The sequence below is a fragment of the Hippocampus bargibanti genome, linkage group LG07, assembly GCF_051943395.1.
Source record: "Hippocampus bargibanti isolate YZ-2025 linkage group LG07, ASM5194339v1, whole genome shotgun sequence".
NCBI classification, from domain to species: domain Eukaryota; kingdom Metazoa; phylum Chordata; class Actinopteri; order Syngnathiformes; family Syngnathidae; genus Hippocampus; species Hippocampus bargibanti.
The window spans coordinates 2,239,868-2,258,043 of record NC_142740.1 but is presented as its reverse complement, the minus strand read 5'-3'; the positions used below and the strand labels follow the sequence as shown (position 1 = coordinate 2,258,043).

Sequence of the window (18,176 nt, the reverse complement as noted above, 5' to 3'; positions counted from 1 at the left end):
ACTTCCTGTTCGATTTGAGTTCGAATCGCATTCAAACCTGGAGGATACATATGGGAATTCAATGAACCACACATTAGATGAGGGAGACAAAAAAAAAACGTTTTTTGGACCCATCTATCTGGTAAAGGGAATTGGACCTAAAATGGATGCCTGAAAACAAAATGGCTGACTTCCTGTTCGATTTCAGTTCGTTTTGAGTTGGAATCGCATTCAGACATGCTGGAGGACACGCACGGGAATACAATGAACCCCACATTAGATGAGGTAGGCAAAAAATATATATATATTATTATTATTATTTATTTATTTATTTTTTGGGCCCATCTGTCTGGTAAAGGGAATTGAACCTAAAATGGATGCCTGAAAACAAAATGGCTGAATTTCTATTCGATTTCAGGATTGAGATTTTAAGATAAATCCTGTTAGGACAGACATCCAACCAATTTCACGTCGATTAGTGGAACAAGAACCGCGAGAAAATATTATATGAATTATAATATAATATAATATAATATAATATAATATAATATAATATAATATAGGCCCTCGAAATCAAAATTGAACATCCTGTCCAGTTGTGATAATTAAAGAAACTAAAATGTATGTTTAATTAGGAAAACAAAACTTGTTTTTATGAGGAAAACAGGAGTTAAATTACATTTTATGTAATTTAATTATTTAAGCCCAAAGGAAAAGAAGATGTATCTCTTTTTGTATGTATTCATTTATCTAATAATAATAATAATAATAATAATAATAATAATAATAATAATAATAATAATAATAATAATAATAATAATAAATTTCATTTTAAGCGCCTTTCAAAGCTCTCAAGGACACTTTATAGTCACAGACAAGCATAGGTACTATAATAAATAAAATACAACAACAACAACAACAATAATAATAATAAATTTCATTTATAAACGCCTTTCAAAAGTTTTTCTGTAGGTGAGCAGCGGGAGCCACACGCGCCAGCGTTCACGCAACCCAGAAGTAACTCAAATCGATAGCTAGCTAGCTAATAGATAGCTAATAATAACAACAATAATACATTTTATTTATAGGCGCCTTTCAAAACTCTCAAGGATAAGTTAGATTGCTAGCTAGATAGCTAGCTATACTGTATAGCTATAGATAGCGAGCTAGCCAGCTCGATAGCTAATAAATAGCAATTTTTTATCTATGTATTTATCTTTGTGTTTATCTATTTATTTATCTATGTATTTCTATATGTATTTATTCATTCTTTTGTTTGTCCCTTTTCCCTTTTGAAGCAGCACACGACAAATTGACAATTGATGAACTGCGCGCATGCATCTTGAACCGATAAATCATTCAAGCCAAGTCACGAAACGCACAGTGACATAAAAAAAATACGGTATATATATATAAAATTAAAATGCACAAACCAATACGTGCGGGTGATATTTCCGCAGACGATCAAGACTCTTATTAAATGGCCGAGACAAGCTAAGCTAGTACGCGCCATTGGAAGGAGAGGATATCACCTCTGACCGGGACGACCACACCCCACAGAAAACCAAAACACGGATATAACAACTGAGAGCAGACGTCAAGCACGCGAAATAAAAACGAGCGCTATGAGAAAACTCTGGAAATGAAAAGAATTCTTTGGTGACACATCGGAGGGGTGTTGCAAACAACAATAGATGTATATACATGTGATTCTATTGTTTGGGATTTTATTATTTAGTGGAGTATTAAATAAAAGCAAGTTTGTACACCCTCTCCTTCCGTGATAAAAAGAAAAACAGGCTATCAAGGCCAAGGGGGGGGGGGGGTGACTGAGGGGTAATCAAGACAATGGACCGACGCCTCCGGACAAGTTGTGTCTATAATTTGTAAAATCACTTCAAATGACTTCTACTGAGCTACTTGCAAATATTTATGCTTTCCACTTCGGAACTATTTGAATCATATTTAGAACTGGATGAGTAACAAGAAAGCATCTTCTCTGAATCTGAAGCCATTGTTTTGATTCTAGAGCAAGGTAAGACGTCCTGGTGTGCCGTCACGAACAAGGGATACGGGAACTTCTGAAACTGAAACTTTCTGAAGTCATTTTGAAGTACTTTTGGGACACTTTAAAGGACAACCGACGTCTCTGGACAAGTTGTGTCCATAATTTGTAAAATGGCTTCAATTGACTTCTACTTAGCGTATTTGACAAAGATTCCACCGCATATAGCGATGTTTTACGTTTTAAGACTCGCGCTGAATATTCAGGAAGTCTTGTTTTTGAGTTGGTGACGAGTCCGTACGTGACGTCACTAAAGGAACCTGACCGAAAAAGGACACATTGTAGCAGTCCTTCCATCACGTCAATGTATTTTGCTGTACTTGTTTGGTCTGGGGACCTCGTGTTGCACCCAAAAGCCACCAGAAGAGGGTGTCCAAGCTCCATATAAGGAATTTATCAGCCTGTGGAAACGGAGGTGGCCACAGGAGGTCGCTATTTTGTGCCTCTTTTTTTGGGTGAGACCCTCAAAATGGCACAAATAAATTCTTTAATCGATTGCAAACATGTATGCTTTCCTCTTCAGAACTATTTGAATCAGATTCATAACTGGATGAGTAACAAGAAAGCACATTTTCCGAATCTGAAGCCATTGTTTTGATTCACTAGCAATGCAAGACGTCTTGGCGTGACGTCACGAACTGGGGGCGGGACTTTCTGCAGATTTTGGACACTTAAGTCATTTTTATTGGTGTTTTGCATTTGAATAAAAATATCATATTGCGTGTTTTGGGTATTTTAGATGCTATAAAACGTTTTTTCTGATGTCAGTTAGGAAACAAAAAAATGGATACATAAACATTGAATGTTTATATAGTCCTAAAACTCAATATTCTGTGGGTCCTGGAATTCGAGTGAAAATGACAAAAACCCTGGCACTGGAGTGTCCACATTTTTGCACATCGTCTGGCAGTGAATGAGTTAAAGAATCTTTTTGTTTCTTACTTTTGATTAAATCTCGATTTTTTTTCCATGAGTAAGTGTAATTATCCTTTTAAGATAATCCAAACCTAACACTGATTGTGAGGCATTTTTAGTAAATACCACAAGCTGCAGAAAACAGACGCTGTCCATAGTTGAGACACCATCACATTAGAGGATTGAAAGGACATGAAGGACATAGACGATATTACGGACATAATTGTAAAAGGTTACCTTATGACGAGGCTGGTCGGGGGAGGACACCACCACGGTGTTGCAGAGGGTCAGCGCGATAAAGAAATCCATGATGTCACCAAGGTCGGAAGGCAGCTGGGACATCGGTTGGCTGTGGAAGCGCATGAAGTCCATCTGACTGCCGCATTCATTGACCTTGTCCATCAGCTGAGGGTCGGGCGTGATGTCCTTCTCCTACGACGAGGAGGAACGTTCGGTTGTGAGCGTCGGAGCGGATTGGTTGATGTGCAAGACAACAGGGGAATTGGGGAAGGGTGATCGAGGACAAGGTAGGACAAACTTTTGGAGGACATGATGATAATAATAATAATAATAATAATAATCCATTTCATTTCTTAGCACCTTTCAAAACTTTCAAGGTCACTATACAGTCACAGTTTTTCAGTGGTTGAGCAGCAGCTGCCACATGCGCCAGCGTTCACTCAACCCGGAAGTAAGTCAAATAGATAGAGTTAGCGAGCTAGCTAATAGATAACTCACAGATAGCTAACGAGATAGCTAATAGATAACTCAGACAGTTAATTAGATAGTTGAATAACTCAAATAGGTAGAAAGTTAGCTAGCTAGATAATAGATAACTAATAGACAGCTAGCTAGATAGCTAATGGATAACTCATAGTTAGCTCGATAGTTGAATAACTCAAATAGGTAGAAGGTTAGCTAGCTAAAAGATAACTAGTAGCTAGATAGCTAATAGATAACTCATAGTTAGCTAGATAGTTGAATAAGTCAAATAGGTAGAAGGTTAGCTAGCTAGCTAATAGGAAACTAATAGATAGCTCGCTAATAGATAACTCATAGATAGTTAGCTAGATAGTTGAATAACTGAAATAGGTAGAATGTTAGCTAGCTAGCTAATAGGTAACTAATATATAGCTAGCTAGATAGCTAATAGATAACTCAGATAGTTAACTAGATAGTTGGATAACTCAAACAGGTAGAAAGTTATCTAGCTAGCTAATAGATAACTCATAGATAGTTAGCTGGATAGTTGAATAACTCAAATAGGTAGAAATTTAGCTAGCCAGCTAGATAGCTAACCAAGATTCCACCGCAGATAACTATATTTTACGTTTTAAGACTCGTGCTGAATATTCAGGAAGTCTTGTTTTCGAGTTGTTGACGAACGCCCCTGACTGAGAAAGCGACACACAATGCATTTTGGGTACTTTTTTTTGTCTGAAAACTTTGTGTTGATCCGTGTCGACGGCGAAATTAGAAGGAAAAAAACATAAATAACGTGATGGTGAATTGTTGTGTGTTGCACCAAGACTACTATTTGATACTAGTTGACACAAATTCCCAGAAGACAAATCAGCCCATTTCCAACGGAGCTTGGGCGCCATCTTGTGCATTTTCTGGGACGCTACATTGCTGTCATTGACAGCTCGAATTGATATAGGAAGACTCCTTTAATCGATTGCAAACATGTATGCTTTCCTCTTCAGAACTATTTGAATCATATTCATAACTGGATGAGTAACAAGAAAGCATCTTCTGAAACTGGCAATTTCCGGGGTCATTTTGAAGTAGTTTTGGGACACTTTAACTCATTTTTATTGGTGTTTTGAATTTGACAGAAAATATCAGTCTGCGTGTTTTGGGTATTTTAGATGCTATAAAACGTTTTTCTAATGTCAATTAAAAAAACAAAAAAGTGACGTCGGTTGTCCTTTAAGAGACACTCCGAGTTAATAGGACAAAAAGAACGACAAAGGTGAAGGACAGGAGGAGAGACGTAAAGACATTGGACTGACCATTGGACTACTGAAGGCCGTGTGCTTGGACAGGATGCTAGCCCTCTTAGCCTCGGCCCTGCTGCCCGTCCTACGATGGGATTTGGTGCTATGTGAGCGTAGCACCACTTTGACGCTCTGATGGCTCCCCACGCTGTCTCGCCTGGGCAGCGTCCCGCCGCGGGACGGACACTCCTCCTCCTCCGAGTCCATCTCCTGGTACATGGCAAGTCTCCTCGCTTGAGGGACAATGAAGACACACAATAGGACAGTTTGTGACGATCTCACAGCCTTCTTTCGGGTCGAGGAAGTTGTATCGCGAGTCTGACCGTTGGCATCGTGAGAGTATTCCACGCCCGCCACGGTACAGCGGCGGAATACCATCTTGTTATCGGTTAGCGTGCCGGTTTTGTCGGAGAAGATGTATTGCATCTGTCCGAGGTCTTCGGTGATGTTGAGGGCACGACACTGAAGGTGGGAGTCGCTCTCTTCGTCGTATAGATCGGCGTCTTGATGGATGAAGTAAACCTGGCAGATTTTTACGATTTCGATGGATACGAACAACGAAATGGGGATCAGCACCTGAGGGAGGGGGGAAAAAAAGCATATTTGAAGGGCTAAAAGAGGTTAAAAGAATGGCGAAAAGCTAAAGCTAACGAGGCTAAATTAGCAACATTTACCAAAAATGACAATTAACTCAAGAGTACAGTGAGACCTCAACTTACGAACTTAATTGGATCCCAGACAGAGTGTGTAAGGCGAAAAGTGTGTATCTAAAAAAAAAATTCCCATCGGAAACCATTAAAATGGGAATAATCCGTTCCCGGGTTTCCATAAAATATACTTTTCAACTAAATAAGCATAAAAAACTACACACAGCATACCTTATTCTATGTATAATAAATGTGCTATTGTATTGTAATGAAAGAAATACACTGCATTGTATCATAAAGTCCCTTTATATACATTTGTGATGGTCATTTATGGCTTGATGGAATGGCGTTGGAGGTCAAAGGGAATTGCTGTTTGGAAAGAGAGGCGCATTACATGAGGACTGTAATTAAAGAAATAAACTGTGCTGTAAAATAAAGTTTTATTTACCTTTTTGATGGCTGTTGATGGCTTATGGAAGGAGAATCACCTTCCATAAGGACTGTTGGAAACTTAACCTCTGGTGCTGTTCGGTCGTGTGCTTCCGCCGAAGATCACTCCGCCAGCCGTGGTGGGTGTGTATTATGAAAATAGTGCTTATTATAAGGTTTAATTTTCATAAATTTGACTTTGTAAGACGAAAAGTTTGTAAGATAAGGTGTTTGTAAGTTGAGGTCTCACTGTACAGAGTACAATTTTGAAAATCAGACGATGGGTTCTGGAGAAATTACATTTACTGTAATGGGAAAAACAAAATGGTGGTTAAAGAAATAAAATGGCTTCCTATTACTTTGTATATACTAAAAAAAACGGTCAACTCATATTTCACAAATCTGCACGGAATGTATTATTTTCAAGACAATTTTTGGTTGATTTTCTCTTGAACCACTCAGTGTGTGTACTTAGCTAGGTAGCTAGCTATTAGCTGTCTAATTGACTGTAAGCTGTATATATATTCGCTATTTATTTGCTATCCATTAGCTAGCTAGCTATTAGCTGTACAGATGACTGTAAGCTGTCTGGCTGGCTAGCTGTTGGCTATCTGGCTATCTATTAGCTATTTATTTGCTCTCCGATAGCTGGCTAGCTAGCTAGGTTTTATCCATTTGAGTTACTTCCGGGATGAGTGAACGCTGGCGCGTGTGGCAGCCACAAAAAAATTGATCCTGTGACTGTAAAGTGACCTTGAAAGTTTTGAAAGGCGCTTAGAAATGAAATGTATTATTATTATTATTATTATTATTATTATTATTATTATTATTATATATGAAAACAGAAGACTAATACTAATTTATCAAAGTATATCTTTGGTCCTTTCACCTTTTTATTATTTCATCTGCTCCTCCAAATAAATGATTCTCCCATTGTGTGACAAGTTTAAGTTTAAAAATTATTTGCAAATACGCAAATATTTGTTTGGGCGGACTGACACAAACTGACCAGAACAAGGTGACATTTTTGGGGGGTTTTGTTGACGTGTCAGTAATTGGACAAACAGAAATAAATCAATATAAACTGACCATGAAACAGAAATAGTAGACAGAGTACATTGCAAATCAACAAATGCAGACGTTAGCGCCTGTTGCTAGCTTGCGGGATTCTGGCTATTCTTTGATTAGCTGCTAGCTAGCTAATCACCAATCGGTTAACTCTTGATTTAGTGATGAAACTAATCAGTTTTTGTTGGGAAATTACTTTAATCTGAATCATTTGACTTGCCACTAGGTTAGCTTCTCGTAACGATTAGCTTCTGTGCGCTAGTGAAGAAACAGTCGGGCCTTTCGTACCTGTAAGACGATAATCATGGTGAGGAAGAGATAAATGGCTGACAAAACGGGAGACAAGTCGGTCCCTTCCGGACTGAGGACGTCAAAAACGGGCCTCTTATCACCGTACTGAAACATCCACAGGCCGTGACCTGCGTTAATATGAAAATAATATCACACATGAATAACTTTGGTTTGGATTTTTAACTTTAGCCCATGTTTTTACTTTTCAGTTTTTATTTTGAAATGCTTTAGACTTCCTGTGTCCTCCCACCCTCCACACCAACTCCAGGATTTGATTTGGAACTTCCATGCATGATTAATATCATGCATTAGCAGTCTTTTATTTTGGTAGATTTGTACTTCCTGTTTTTATTTCTTCATCATTTGCTGACTTGACAGCGGATGAGGTTGACCATCTTTTCAAAGGACTTGGATTTGTAGTAATGGGGTTTGTGAATGGCTGATGCTGTAAACTATTTTATTTTGGTAGGTTTCTACTTCCTGTTTTGATTCTTTTTTTCCTTACTTGACTTGACAGAGGCTGATATTGGCCTGTTTATAAACACCTTCTGTTTGGATCTGCAGTAATGGGGGTTGTCAAACTGTTGATTTCGTAAGCTCTTTTATTTTGGTAGGTTATTTACTGGTTTTGTTTCTGTATCCACTTGACTTAACAAAGACTGGTGTTGACCAGCTTTTCAAAGGACATGGATTTGGATCTGCAGTAATAGGGGTTGTTGTGAAGAATGTTGATTCTGTAAACTACTTTATTTTGGTAGGTTTCTACTTCCTGTTTATTTCTTTATCCTTACTTGACTTGGCAGAGGCTGATATTGACTAGCTTTTCAAAGGACATAGATTATGGATCTGCAGTAATAGGGGTTGTGAATAATGTTGATTCTGTAAATTACTTTATTTTGGTAGGTTTCTACTTCCTGTTTATTTCTTTATCCTTGCTTGTCTTGGCAGAGGCTGATATTGACCAGCTTTTCATAGGACTTCGATTTGGATCTGCAGTAATACGGGTTGTGAATTATCGATTCTGTAAACTATTTTAATTTGGTAGGTTTCTACTTCCTGTTTTTGTTTCTTCATCCTGATTCGAAAGACAGGCTGACAGTGACCAGCTTTTCAAAGGACGTAGCTTTAGATGTGTAGTAAAGGGCGGTATGAATAATCATGAATTTTCTGAATTGTTTTACTTTAGTAGGTTTCTACTTCCTGTTTTTGTTTCTTTATCCTTTGTTGACTTGACAGAGGACTTTGATTTGGATCTGCAGTAATGGGGGTTGCGATTAATTTTTGATTCTGCAACTTCTTTTATTTGGGTAGGTTTCTATTTCCAGGATGGTTCTCCAATCCTATCGGTTGGATGCAACTCACAGATGCAGAGGAATTTAGACAACAAAATATTAGTTTGGATAACACAAACGTGTGTGCGTGCGTGTGTGTGTGTGTGTGTGTGTGTGTGTGTGTGCGTGTGTGTGTGGCACCGTCACGCACCAACAGCAGCAAAGGAGCACATGACCAGCAGGATGATGACGCACCAGAAGACATCCACATTCATCTGTCGCTCCAGTTTGCTACGCTTGTAGCGAGGCCCGTTGTTGTTGAGCATGGCTTTGGTTTCGTGACCTGCAGAAACCCATGCGGACGTAAGGTCACGTATGCGCGGGCGTTCCGAGGCGTCGTCATGGGCGTGGCGCTCACCTGCGTAAATGACTATGCCCACCGCCTCCTCCGTATTGCGAATGGTGCAGCCCCTCAGCAACAGGTTGTCTTTGTAAAGTGCGTCTCGTCTGCCACTTTGGTGGATTCTGCCTCAATGAATCAAAGTCAATGGTGATGAAATCAGAGGTCACACTTTGAAAGAATGATGGCAGATTAAAAAGATGAAAATTGTCAAAGCACCAAAACAAGTCTAGTATTTATGTATTTTCAGGAAAATATATTATGTTAATTTTTATTATTAATTATTTTTATTATAAATTATTAAGTTTTTATTTTTTATTATTATTTTTTTATTCTTAATTATTTAAATTGTTATGATTAATTATTTATTTTTATTATTATTAATTATTTAAATTTTTATTCTTAATTATTTAATTATTATTATTATTATTATTATTAGTAGTAGTAGTAGTAGTAGTAGTAGTCGTAGTAGTAGTAGTATTTTTTGGGGGATTTTTATTTGTATTTCTCTTAGCTTTTTTATTAGCATTTTTATTTTTATTTTTATATTTTTATTTTGATTTATTTGTATTTGTATTTGTATTTGTATTTTTATTGTCTTGCTAAATTTTAGCCTACATGTTAATGATGTTTGTGATTGGTCTCCCAAAGGTTACATGACATCTATTAGCTATCTATTAGCTAGCTAGCTAGCTTTCTATCTATTTGAGTTACTTCCGGGTTGAGTGAACGCTGGCGCGTGAGGCTGCCGCTGTTCACCTACAGAAAAACTTGTCCCGTTTCTGTAAAGTGACCTTGAGGGTTTTAAATGAAATGTGTTATTATTATTATTATTATTATTATTACTACTAATAATTTTAACCATCCTACCGCACCCCGCTGGCAAGTCTTGGAGGATCCTTTCACGCTCACAACTCTTGAATAACAATGTTAATTATTACAGGTAACATCCGACTTACGACCAACTCGACTTACGACCACCCGTACTTACGACCATGACCTCCAGACCCATACATACCCATGTCATTTAGCCTGCGAGTCTCGATTCAACATTTTGAATGGATTTCGACTTACGACCATTTCGACTTACGACCGTTTGGTCGGAACGGAACTCGGTCGTAAATCGGATGTTACCTGTATTTTAAAATATTTCTAGGCATCCCTGATTTGGATTTTCTTGTTTTCACAGAGGAAAACGAAGACAAATAAAAAAGAATAGCCAATGATCCAAAGCATACCACATCAAATACATCTTCACTTTGAGCTAAGGCAAGTTACAAGACTCACATGTAGCCTCGGAATCGGTTCAAATCATTATTGGGCTTTTCGCATTCGATGACGCTGTCGTACTTGGACGGGTCAAAGTCGCAGTCCTGCAAAACCGAAAGACCCAAGGCCACTTTATTAGGCACTCCGCTACCATCGTCTAATACTGGAGTGTGACGTGGGCTCACCAGGTCAAAGAAGCTACGCACCACCTGGCGCTGCTTCAGATTGGTTTCGCCATCCAGAGTGGCCGTCTCGATGTGACACAGTCGGTCGGGGTCGCTGGAGCTCAGCAGCAGGACGTCAGCCGGGAGGATCTCGTTGCAGCGCAGGCGAATAAAATCGCCTACGTGTACCTCCTTCCAGAATTTCTCTACGTAACGTCGTTCTGTCCTGATGACCAGATGGGGGGTGAAAAAAAGACAAAATTTGGCCCAGATGAATGAGTTTCACCGGTTGCCGTAACTTTAGGTGGACACGGCTTTCAGAACAGTAATGAACAGGAAGTGGGCCAATACATTGTGTTCAATCGGGTAAAAATAAATAAATAAATAAATAAAAAGTCGTGCAATATTGCAATGTTGCTGTTATACTATGTAAATATGATACATTAATTTTTCGCCTTTAAAACAGCTTATTTTTCAACATCAACTTTGATTTTTATTTCGTTATTTATTATTTACTTTTTGTTTACTTATTATCTATTTATTTATTATTTATGTACCTTGTATTTATTTATTTAAGTTGTTTTTATTTATTTATGCACCTTTTATGAAACTATTTATTTTTAATTATTATCCATATACATGTTATTTATTTTTTGTATGTTTTATTTATTTATTAGTTTATTTATGTATCGATGTATTATTCATTTGTTTTATTTTTTAATGTTGAATTTTAAATTTTTAATGTTGAATTTTAAATTTTAAATTTTAAATTTTAAATTTTATTTTAATTTTATACATTTTTAAAGTTTTAAAGTTTTAAATTTTTAAATTTTTAAATTGTTAAATTTTTAAATTGTTAAATTTTTAAATTGTTAAATTTTAAATTTTAAATTTTAAATTTTAAATTTTAAATTTTAATGTTTATTGTTTATTTTTTATTTAGCAATGTTTTTATTTTAATTCATTCACGAATTTATTCAGGAATTGAAAATATGACATAGATCGCCATTCTCGAATTAATTCATGTTTTGTTTTTTCTTGTTTGGGTGCCGATAAAACGCTGGTCAGACCTGTGGCAATGATTTTCGCTTCCACAATGGGGTAGAATTTCCCTTTTTACCACATTAGCGCTTTGTTCCAGCTTCAACTGTTGTTGAAGCGCTATATAAACCAATATGTATGTATTGCATTGTATTTTGAACAGCCGCCCTCATTTCAACCTCAGATAACTCCAAACCCATATAATTTAGGACTTAACTCTTTTTCTGATGAAAGAAGATAGTCTGAGGTTTCTTACGCCGAATTGAATGTTTATGTAGTCCTAAAACTCAATATTCTGGAATTCCAGTGACAATGACAAAAACCCTGGCAATGCAGTGGACACATTTTTGCACATCATCTAGCAGTGAATGAGTTAAACACGACTGGACCGTCCGTCTTCAGCGACAGCCTCATGATTCCGCGGCGGCTGGACGATGTAAGCGAACAATGGCGCTCAGCATTCCTCCATTCGCATGTGTGATGTACAAAAACAACAACAATGATCAATGGTGAGTAAAAAAAGTTAGTGGACACCTTGACGTCGCTTTCGCGGAGGCGTCTTTGTATCACGAAGTCGACTCAGCTAGGCGTTCTATTTTTAGCTTTCATTATAATAAAATGAGTTCACAGTGTTCTGACGGGAGAAGAACACACATATTCATTGCTGATATCACGCTTGTCTAAAATTATGAGGCCGCATTTTTAAAATAGTGATGACGTGACGTTAGTCTGTCGCTAGCATTAATTCTCGACAATTCTCTAGAAAGACTTCATCCATAAGTGTGATATCAATTATTTATGACCATTAAAGGACAACGTTATACAGTACAGTTTATTTCTTTAATTACAATCCAATGGCACATTTATGATACATAAAATAAGGTATATTGTGTGTAGTTTTAAGGCTTCTTATTTAGTAGAAAATTATGTTTTATAGGGACCTGGAAACGGATTATTCTGGTGTTTAATGATTTCTTATGGGAAATAAATGTTTGGCAGATGAACTTTTTGCCTTCCACACACTTTCTGGGAACCAATTAAGTTCGTAAGCTGAGGTATCACTGTATGAACCATATTAAGATGCCTATCCAGCAGACAAGTTGTATCCATAATTTGTAAAATGACTTCTACTGAGCGCATTTTACAAAGATTTCACCGTAGCTATATTTTACGTTTTAAGACTCGCGCTGAATATTCAGGAAGTCTTGTTTTGGAGTTGATGACGATGCCCTAAGTGACGTCACGGAGGGAACGCCCCTGACCGAGAAAGCGACACACAATGCATTTTGGGCACTTTGTTTGGTCTGAAAACGTCGCGTTGATGGCGAAATTAGAAGGAAAACACATAAATAACGCGACGGTGAATTGTTGTGTTTTGCACCAAGACTACTATTTGATACTAGTTGACACAAATTCCCAGCAGACGAATCATCCCATTTCCAACGGAGCTTGGCCGCCATCTTGTGCATTTTCTGCGACGCTACATTGGAGTCTAGACGCCTCAAAATGAGACGGAAAAGACTCCTTTAATCGATTGCAAACATGTATGCTTTCCTCTTCAGAACTTTTTGAATCATATTCATAACTGGATGAGTAACAAGAAAGCATCTTCTCCGAATCCAAACTCTCTGAAGCCATTGTTTTGATTCTCGAGCAAGGCAAGATGTCCTGGCGTGATGTCACGAACAAGGGGGCGGGACCTTCTGAAACTCGGCATCTCCGAGGTCATTTTGAAGTAGTTTTTTGGACACTCTAACTCATTTTTATTGGTGTTTTGCATTTAACTAAAAATATCAGCCTACGTGTTTTGGGTATTTTAGATGCTATAAAACGTTTTTCTGATGTCAGTTAGGAAACAAAAAAAAAAACGGTGTCGGTTGTCCTTTAAAAGTAAATGAAACAAATATTTTTTATTTCTTTATGCCAACTTGTGACTCGTATATCTTATTGTAAATGCCTAATAAAGTGTCCGGTGTTCTGGCGCGTCCTTCGCATGTGTTCGGTGGGGTTTTCCTTCCTCTAATGAAAAGCGCGGCTGTGACGTCAACAGAGGGTAATTCGCACCAGTCAAAAGGCTCTGTGTTTTTAAAAATCCTTCTCACGTGTAACTCCATCCAGGTGATGCCGTCGCCGACGTGGCAGCTAGCGCGCGGGAAGTTCCTGCTTCTATCTCGAAATGCTAATATTTACCAAAAAAAAGTTGAGATAATGGAAGTATTGATGTTTACGCCTCCCGTTTGAGGAAAAAATAGCTCGGCTTGCGGGGGTTGGGAGTAAACATGGACTTGAAGCATCCAATTAGTTTACAATGAGTAATAACTTTGCTCTTGTTGTTGCCACTTGGGTGTCGTGTCGGCTAAACTAACTTTCTGCTTTGGCTCCACCTAGAAGATCTATCAATCAATCAATCAATCAATCAACCAACCTACCTACCTACCTACCTACCTACCTATGTAGCTAGCTATCTGGCTATCTATCTATTGGCTATCTATCTATCTATCTATTAGCTGTCTAGCTAGCTAGTTATCTATTAACTAGCTATTAGCTAGTGTGACCGCCACTGCTCACCTATAGAAAAAAAACGTATCCTTTGACTGTAAAGTGACTTTGAGAGTTTTGAAAGGCACTTATAAATGAAATGTAGTTTACAATGAGTAATAACTTTGCTCTTGTTGTTGCCACTTGGTTGTCGTGTCGGCTAAACTAACTCTCTGCTTTGGCTCCACCTAGAAGATCTATCTATCAATCAATCAATCAATCAATCAATCAATCCAACCAACCAACCTACCTACCTACCTACCTATCTAGCTAGCTATCTGGCTAGCTATCTATTGGCTAGCTATCTATCTATCTATTAGCTGTCTAGCTAGCTAGTTATCTATTAACTAGCTATTAGCTAGTGTGACCGCCACTGCTCACCTATAGAAAAAAAAACGTATCCTTTGACTGTAAAGTGACTTTTGAAAGACACTTATAAATGAAATGTAGTTTACAATGAGTAATAACTTTGCTCTTGTTGTTGCCACTTGGTTGTCGTGTCGGCTAAACTAACTCTCTGCTTTGGCTCCACCTAGAAGATCTATCTATCAATCAATCAATCAATCAATCAATCAATCAATCAATAAATAAATAAACCTACCTACCTACCTATCTGGCTAGCTATCTATTGGCTATCTATCTATCTATTAGCTGTCTAGCTAACTAGTTAGCTAGCTATCTATTAACTAGCCATTAGCTAGCTTTCTATCAATTTCAGTTGAATGAACGCTGGCGCGTGTGACCGCCGCTGCTCACCTATAGAAAAAAAAAAACTATCCTCTGACTGTAAAGTGACTGAGAGTTTTGAAAGTCACTTATAAATGAAATGTATTTTTATAATATTATTATTCTTCATTTTATTCGTCCGACCTTGAGATAAAATGGGGTGGGGTTACAATCGCAAACAATATTGATCACTGATGTTAATTTTACTGCTACAACGAATAAACATAATGAAGATAAATCACTGGCATTTTGATTTTGATTTCAAACATCTATTTCAGCAGTAATTTTGCCTTTAACAAAAAAGGATACCATAATAGTCGATGAAAAGGTTTCTTCAGCCGTCATCTGTACTTCTTTGAAGGTGTCAGACGTTTTTCTCCTCATCCAAGGAGCTTCGTCAGCGAACTGAAATTTGCTGGTACCTCTGGTCCAATATATATATATATCCCGAATGGGCAGTGGTGTTGGTGCTGGATGCTGGGACTTTGATAGGTCCCTGCATTTATTTGAGTTACTTCCAGGTTGAGTGAACGCTGGAGCGTGTGGCTGCCGCTACTCACCCACAAAAAAAAAACTTATCCCGTGACTGTAAATTGACCTTGACAGTTTTGAAAGGCGCTTATAAATTATTAAGGTTGGGAAGAGCAGAGGACTATTCTCTGAAGCTAAACTGATTACTTCTTTTGTCCTGACTGATTATGGTCTATGACTGGCCCTGATTGCCCCATTCACTCGGGTATCACCTCATCAGCATGACTAAGCCTACGCGGTAACGATCTAAGAAAATCTGTTGTAAGCACGATACAAATTGTCAGGCACCGCCACCCCTGGACATTAGGGATAGCTATATATAGGGCGAGAGCTACCAGCAAGTTTTAGTTCGCTGACGAAGCTTCTTGGATGAGGAGCGAAACATCCGACACATTGAAAGAAGTACAGATGACGGCTGAAGAAACCTTTTCATCGATGGACCACTGCTGTACGACTGATAGCTTACACAGACGTATCCCATAATAGTGTTACAACAGTACTTTTGAGCGGAATCTTGTTCGTCAGGGTGAAAAATAGGCGACATCGAACTCCCCTCGTATCTACAATCAAAAAAAAAAAATCCGTAAACTCCGCCTTTGTTTCGCCAAAGTCATTCGCTAGCCCAAACATGACAAAGGATCAAAAAAAGTCGGTAAGATTTTGACACTGACTTGTTTTGTGGCAAGCGGTATCCGACACGGTTACGCTGGTCATGTGGTCTTTTGATAAACACGCCTAAATTCGTTGGACACGCTGCATTTTTCTCAGATGACGGCAATGCTAACGAAGCTAACTGTGGACGGTCCATAGGAAATTACGTGTCGAAATTCGGTGGAGTTGCGAATCAGCAGCTGTTAAGTAAGAAGCATAAAATAATCCTAATGCCAAAATTATACACCAATTGTTCTTGTTTTGTTCTTTTTATTTATTAACGCCCCAAAAGTTTCACACACACACAAAAAAAAAAAAAAATCGTAGGCTAGCAATTGGTGTCCAGGGTTTATGTTCTCATCTATCTAGAATTTTCCGTATCCGTCCGTCCATGACAAAACATTTGCGCTCCTAAAAGGACAACCGACGTCACTTTTTTGTTTCCTAACTGACATCAGAAAAGCGTTTTATAGCATCTAAAATACCCAAAACACGCAGGCTGATATTTTTAGTCAAATGCAAAACACCAATAAAAAAGACTTAATGTGTCCCAAAACTGCCACAAAATGAGCTCGGGAACTGGGCAGATTCAGAAAGTCCCGCCCCCTTGTTTGTGATGTCACGCCAGGATACTCCTTCACAAACTGCCTTGCTCCAGAATCAAAACAATGGCTTCAGAGTTCAGATACGAATATGAATATGATTCAAATAGTCCTGAAGAGGAAAGCACAAATGTTTGCAATCGATTAAAGAAGTACTTCCGTATCAATCAATCCGGGTCAATGACAGTCCCAAGTAAACATGGTGAAGGGGCACTTTGCTGTTATGCTGCGTGAAAATGCAATAAACTGCTAACAGAAGTGAGGTCAGCTCCATGTGTAAAGTTCGTAAGCCAAGGTATCACTGTACAGTATATAGGGCCAGTGTTACCAGCACAATTTTAGTTCGCTGATGAAACTTTTCGGATGACAGCTTCAACAAAGTACAGATGACTGCTGAAGAAACCTTTTCATCTACAAGAAACTTTTATTTTCTCTGCTTTGCTAACGAAATGTTGTGTTTGGAAACGAGATGCTTGTTTGAAGCACATTAATTTGAAAAACTTGTAAAAAAAAATATTTTGGGTCAACAAACTCATGCTACTCGCCTGCTGTAGACCAGACAGTCCATGTGATTGATCTCCTTATCGGACCTATGTCTCCGGTAATCCTCCCACAGGTCTTTGATAGCCGTGACGGACAGGATGAAGACCACTGGAGCAAGAGCGAGCTCGGGTTGGAAGGCGTTGACCACCGGTACGAAGTTGAGCAGTGCGATGAAGACAAAGTAAACATTGGCGAAGCGATGGAACTGCTCGAAGAGATTCTTGGGTAAGAAGGAAAGCACCGTGTACTTGGTAGTCTTGATTTTGTTGTCGGCGTAGTGTCGATTAGAGTTGTTGTCGTCCTCCTCGGTAATGATGTTGGGGTAAACGCTCCGGGTTTTACTTTCCTTTTTGCTCTTTTTCTTCTTCCGTAGCCCCAGTTTGACTTTGGCGGCGACGGCGGCTCCTTCGGGGCTCGCCATGGCCGACCAAGACTTCTTATTTTTGGGGAAGGGGCGGGAGGAGACGCCACAACTTTTTCTCTTGCAAAAAAACAACTCAAGCTCGGTGCTAGGTGATCATTCTTTTTCCCCTTTTTAGTTTCCTCACGAAAAAAGTTGCTTTTCATCCATGTCCTCACTCCGCCCGCCCGGAGGACAACTTTTAGCTTGTTTGGAGCTTGTCTCTTTTTTTTTTTACTTCGAGAAGGATGCTAACTTGGGCCCGCCCCACCTTGTCGATTTATAAGCTACCTGGATGCGGCTAACTAGCTAGCATAACCCTTTAATCACAATGAGCTAATCGAATAGCATACACTTGTGTAGATCGACCCTTTTAATTGGAAACGTGACACTCCACCATAGCCGCCCGCCCAGGAGCCCAACCCGGCTGCCCCCGCGACTGCCACGCGGTATTCCCGGAGTTTTGTTCCTGTCCCCAGGAAGTTAGCGGACCGGGGAACAGGAGCACATTTTCCGTTGCAGGAGGAAAGCAATGAGCTACCAGAACAAATATGCAGATTTTAATTTGAGAGGAAACATTGAGATAAGTGTTCGGAAAGCAAGGAAATACTGTACAGTTAACCCTCGTTTATCGCGGAAATACGTT

General features: G+C 38.7%; 1 protein-coding gene across 1 annotated transcript in view; it reads right to left on the bottom strand.

The window, feature by feature from the left end:
- The window catches only part of atp10a (ATPase phospholipid transporting 10A), a 34,363-nt gene extending 16,593 nt beyond the window's left edge, over nucleotides 1–17,770 (bottom strand). The window contains exons 1-9 of the mRNA XM_088999847.1: nucleotides 17,133–17,770; nucleotides 10,520–10,724; nucleotides 10,353–10,438; nucleotides 9,084–9,190; nucleotides 8,877–9,008; nucleotides 7,392–7,522; nucleotides 5,283–5,535; nucleotides 4,975–5,192; nucleotides 3,197–3,391 (exon numbers count right to left, since the gene is read on the bottom strand). Coding sequence (XP_088855973.1) covers nucleotides 3,197–3,391; nucleotides 4,975–5,192; nucleotides 5,283–5,535; nucleotides 7,392–7,522; nucleotides 8,877–9,008; nucleotides 9,084–9,190; nucleotides 10,353–10,438; nucleotides 10,520–10,724; nucleotides 17,133–17,551 — 1,746 coding nt within the window. The 5' untranslated portion in view covers nucleotides 17,552–17,770. The remainder of the gene's footprint in view (nucleotides 1–3,196; nucleotides 3,392–4,974; nucleotides 5,193–5,282; nucleotides 5,536–7,391; nucleotides 7,523–8,876; nucleotides 9,009–9,083; nucleotides 9,191–10,352; nucleotides 10,439–10,519; nucleotides 10,725–17,132) is intronic.
- Between the last annotated feature and the right edge of the window lie 406 nt (nucleotides 17,771–18,176).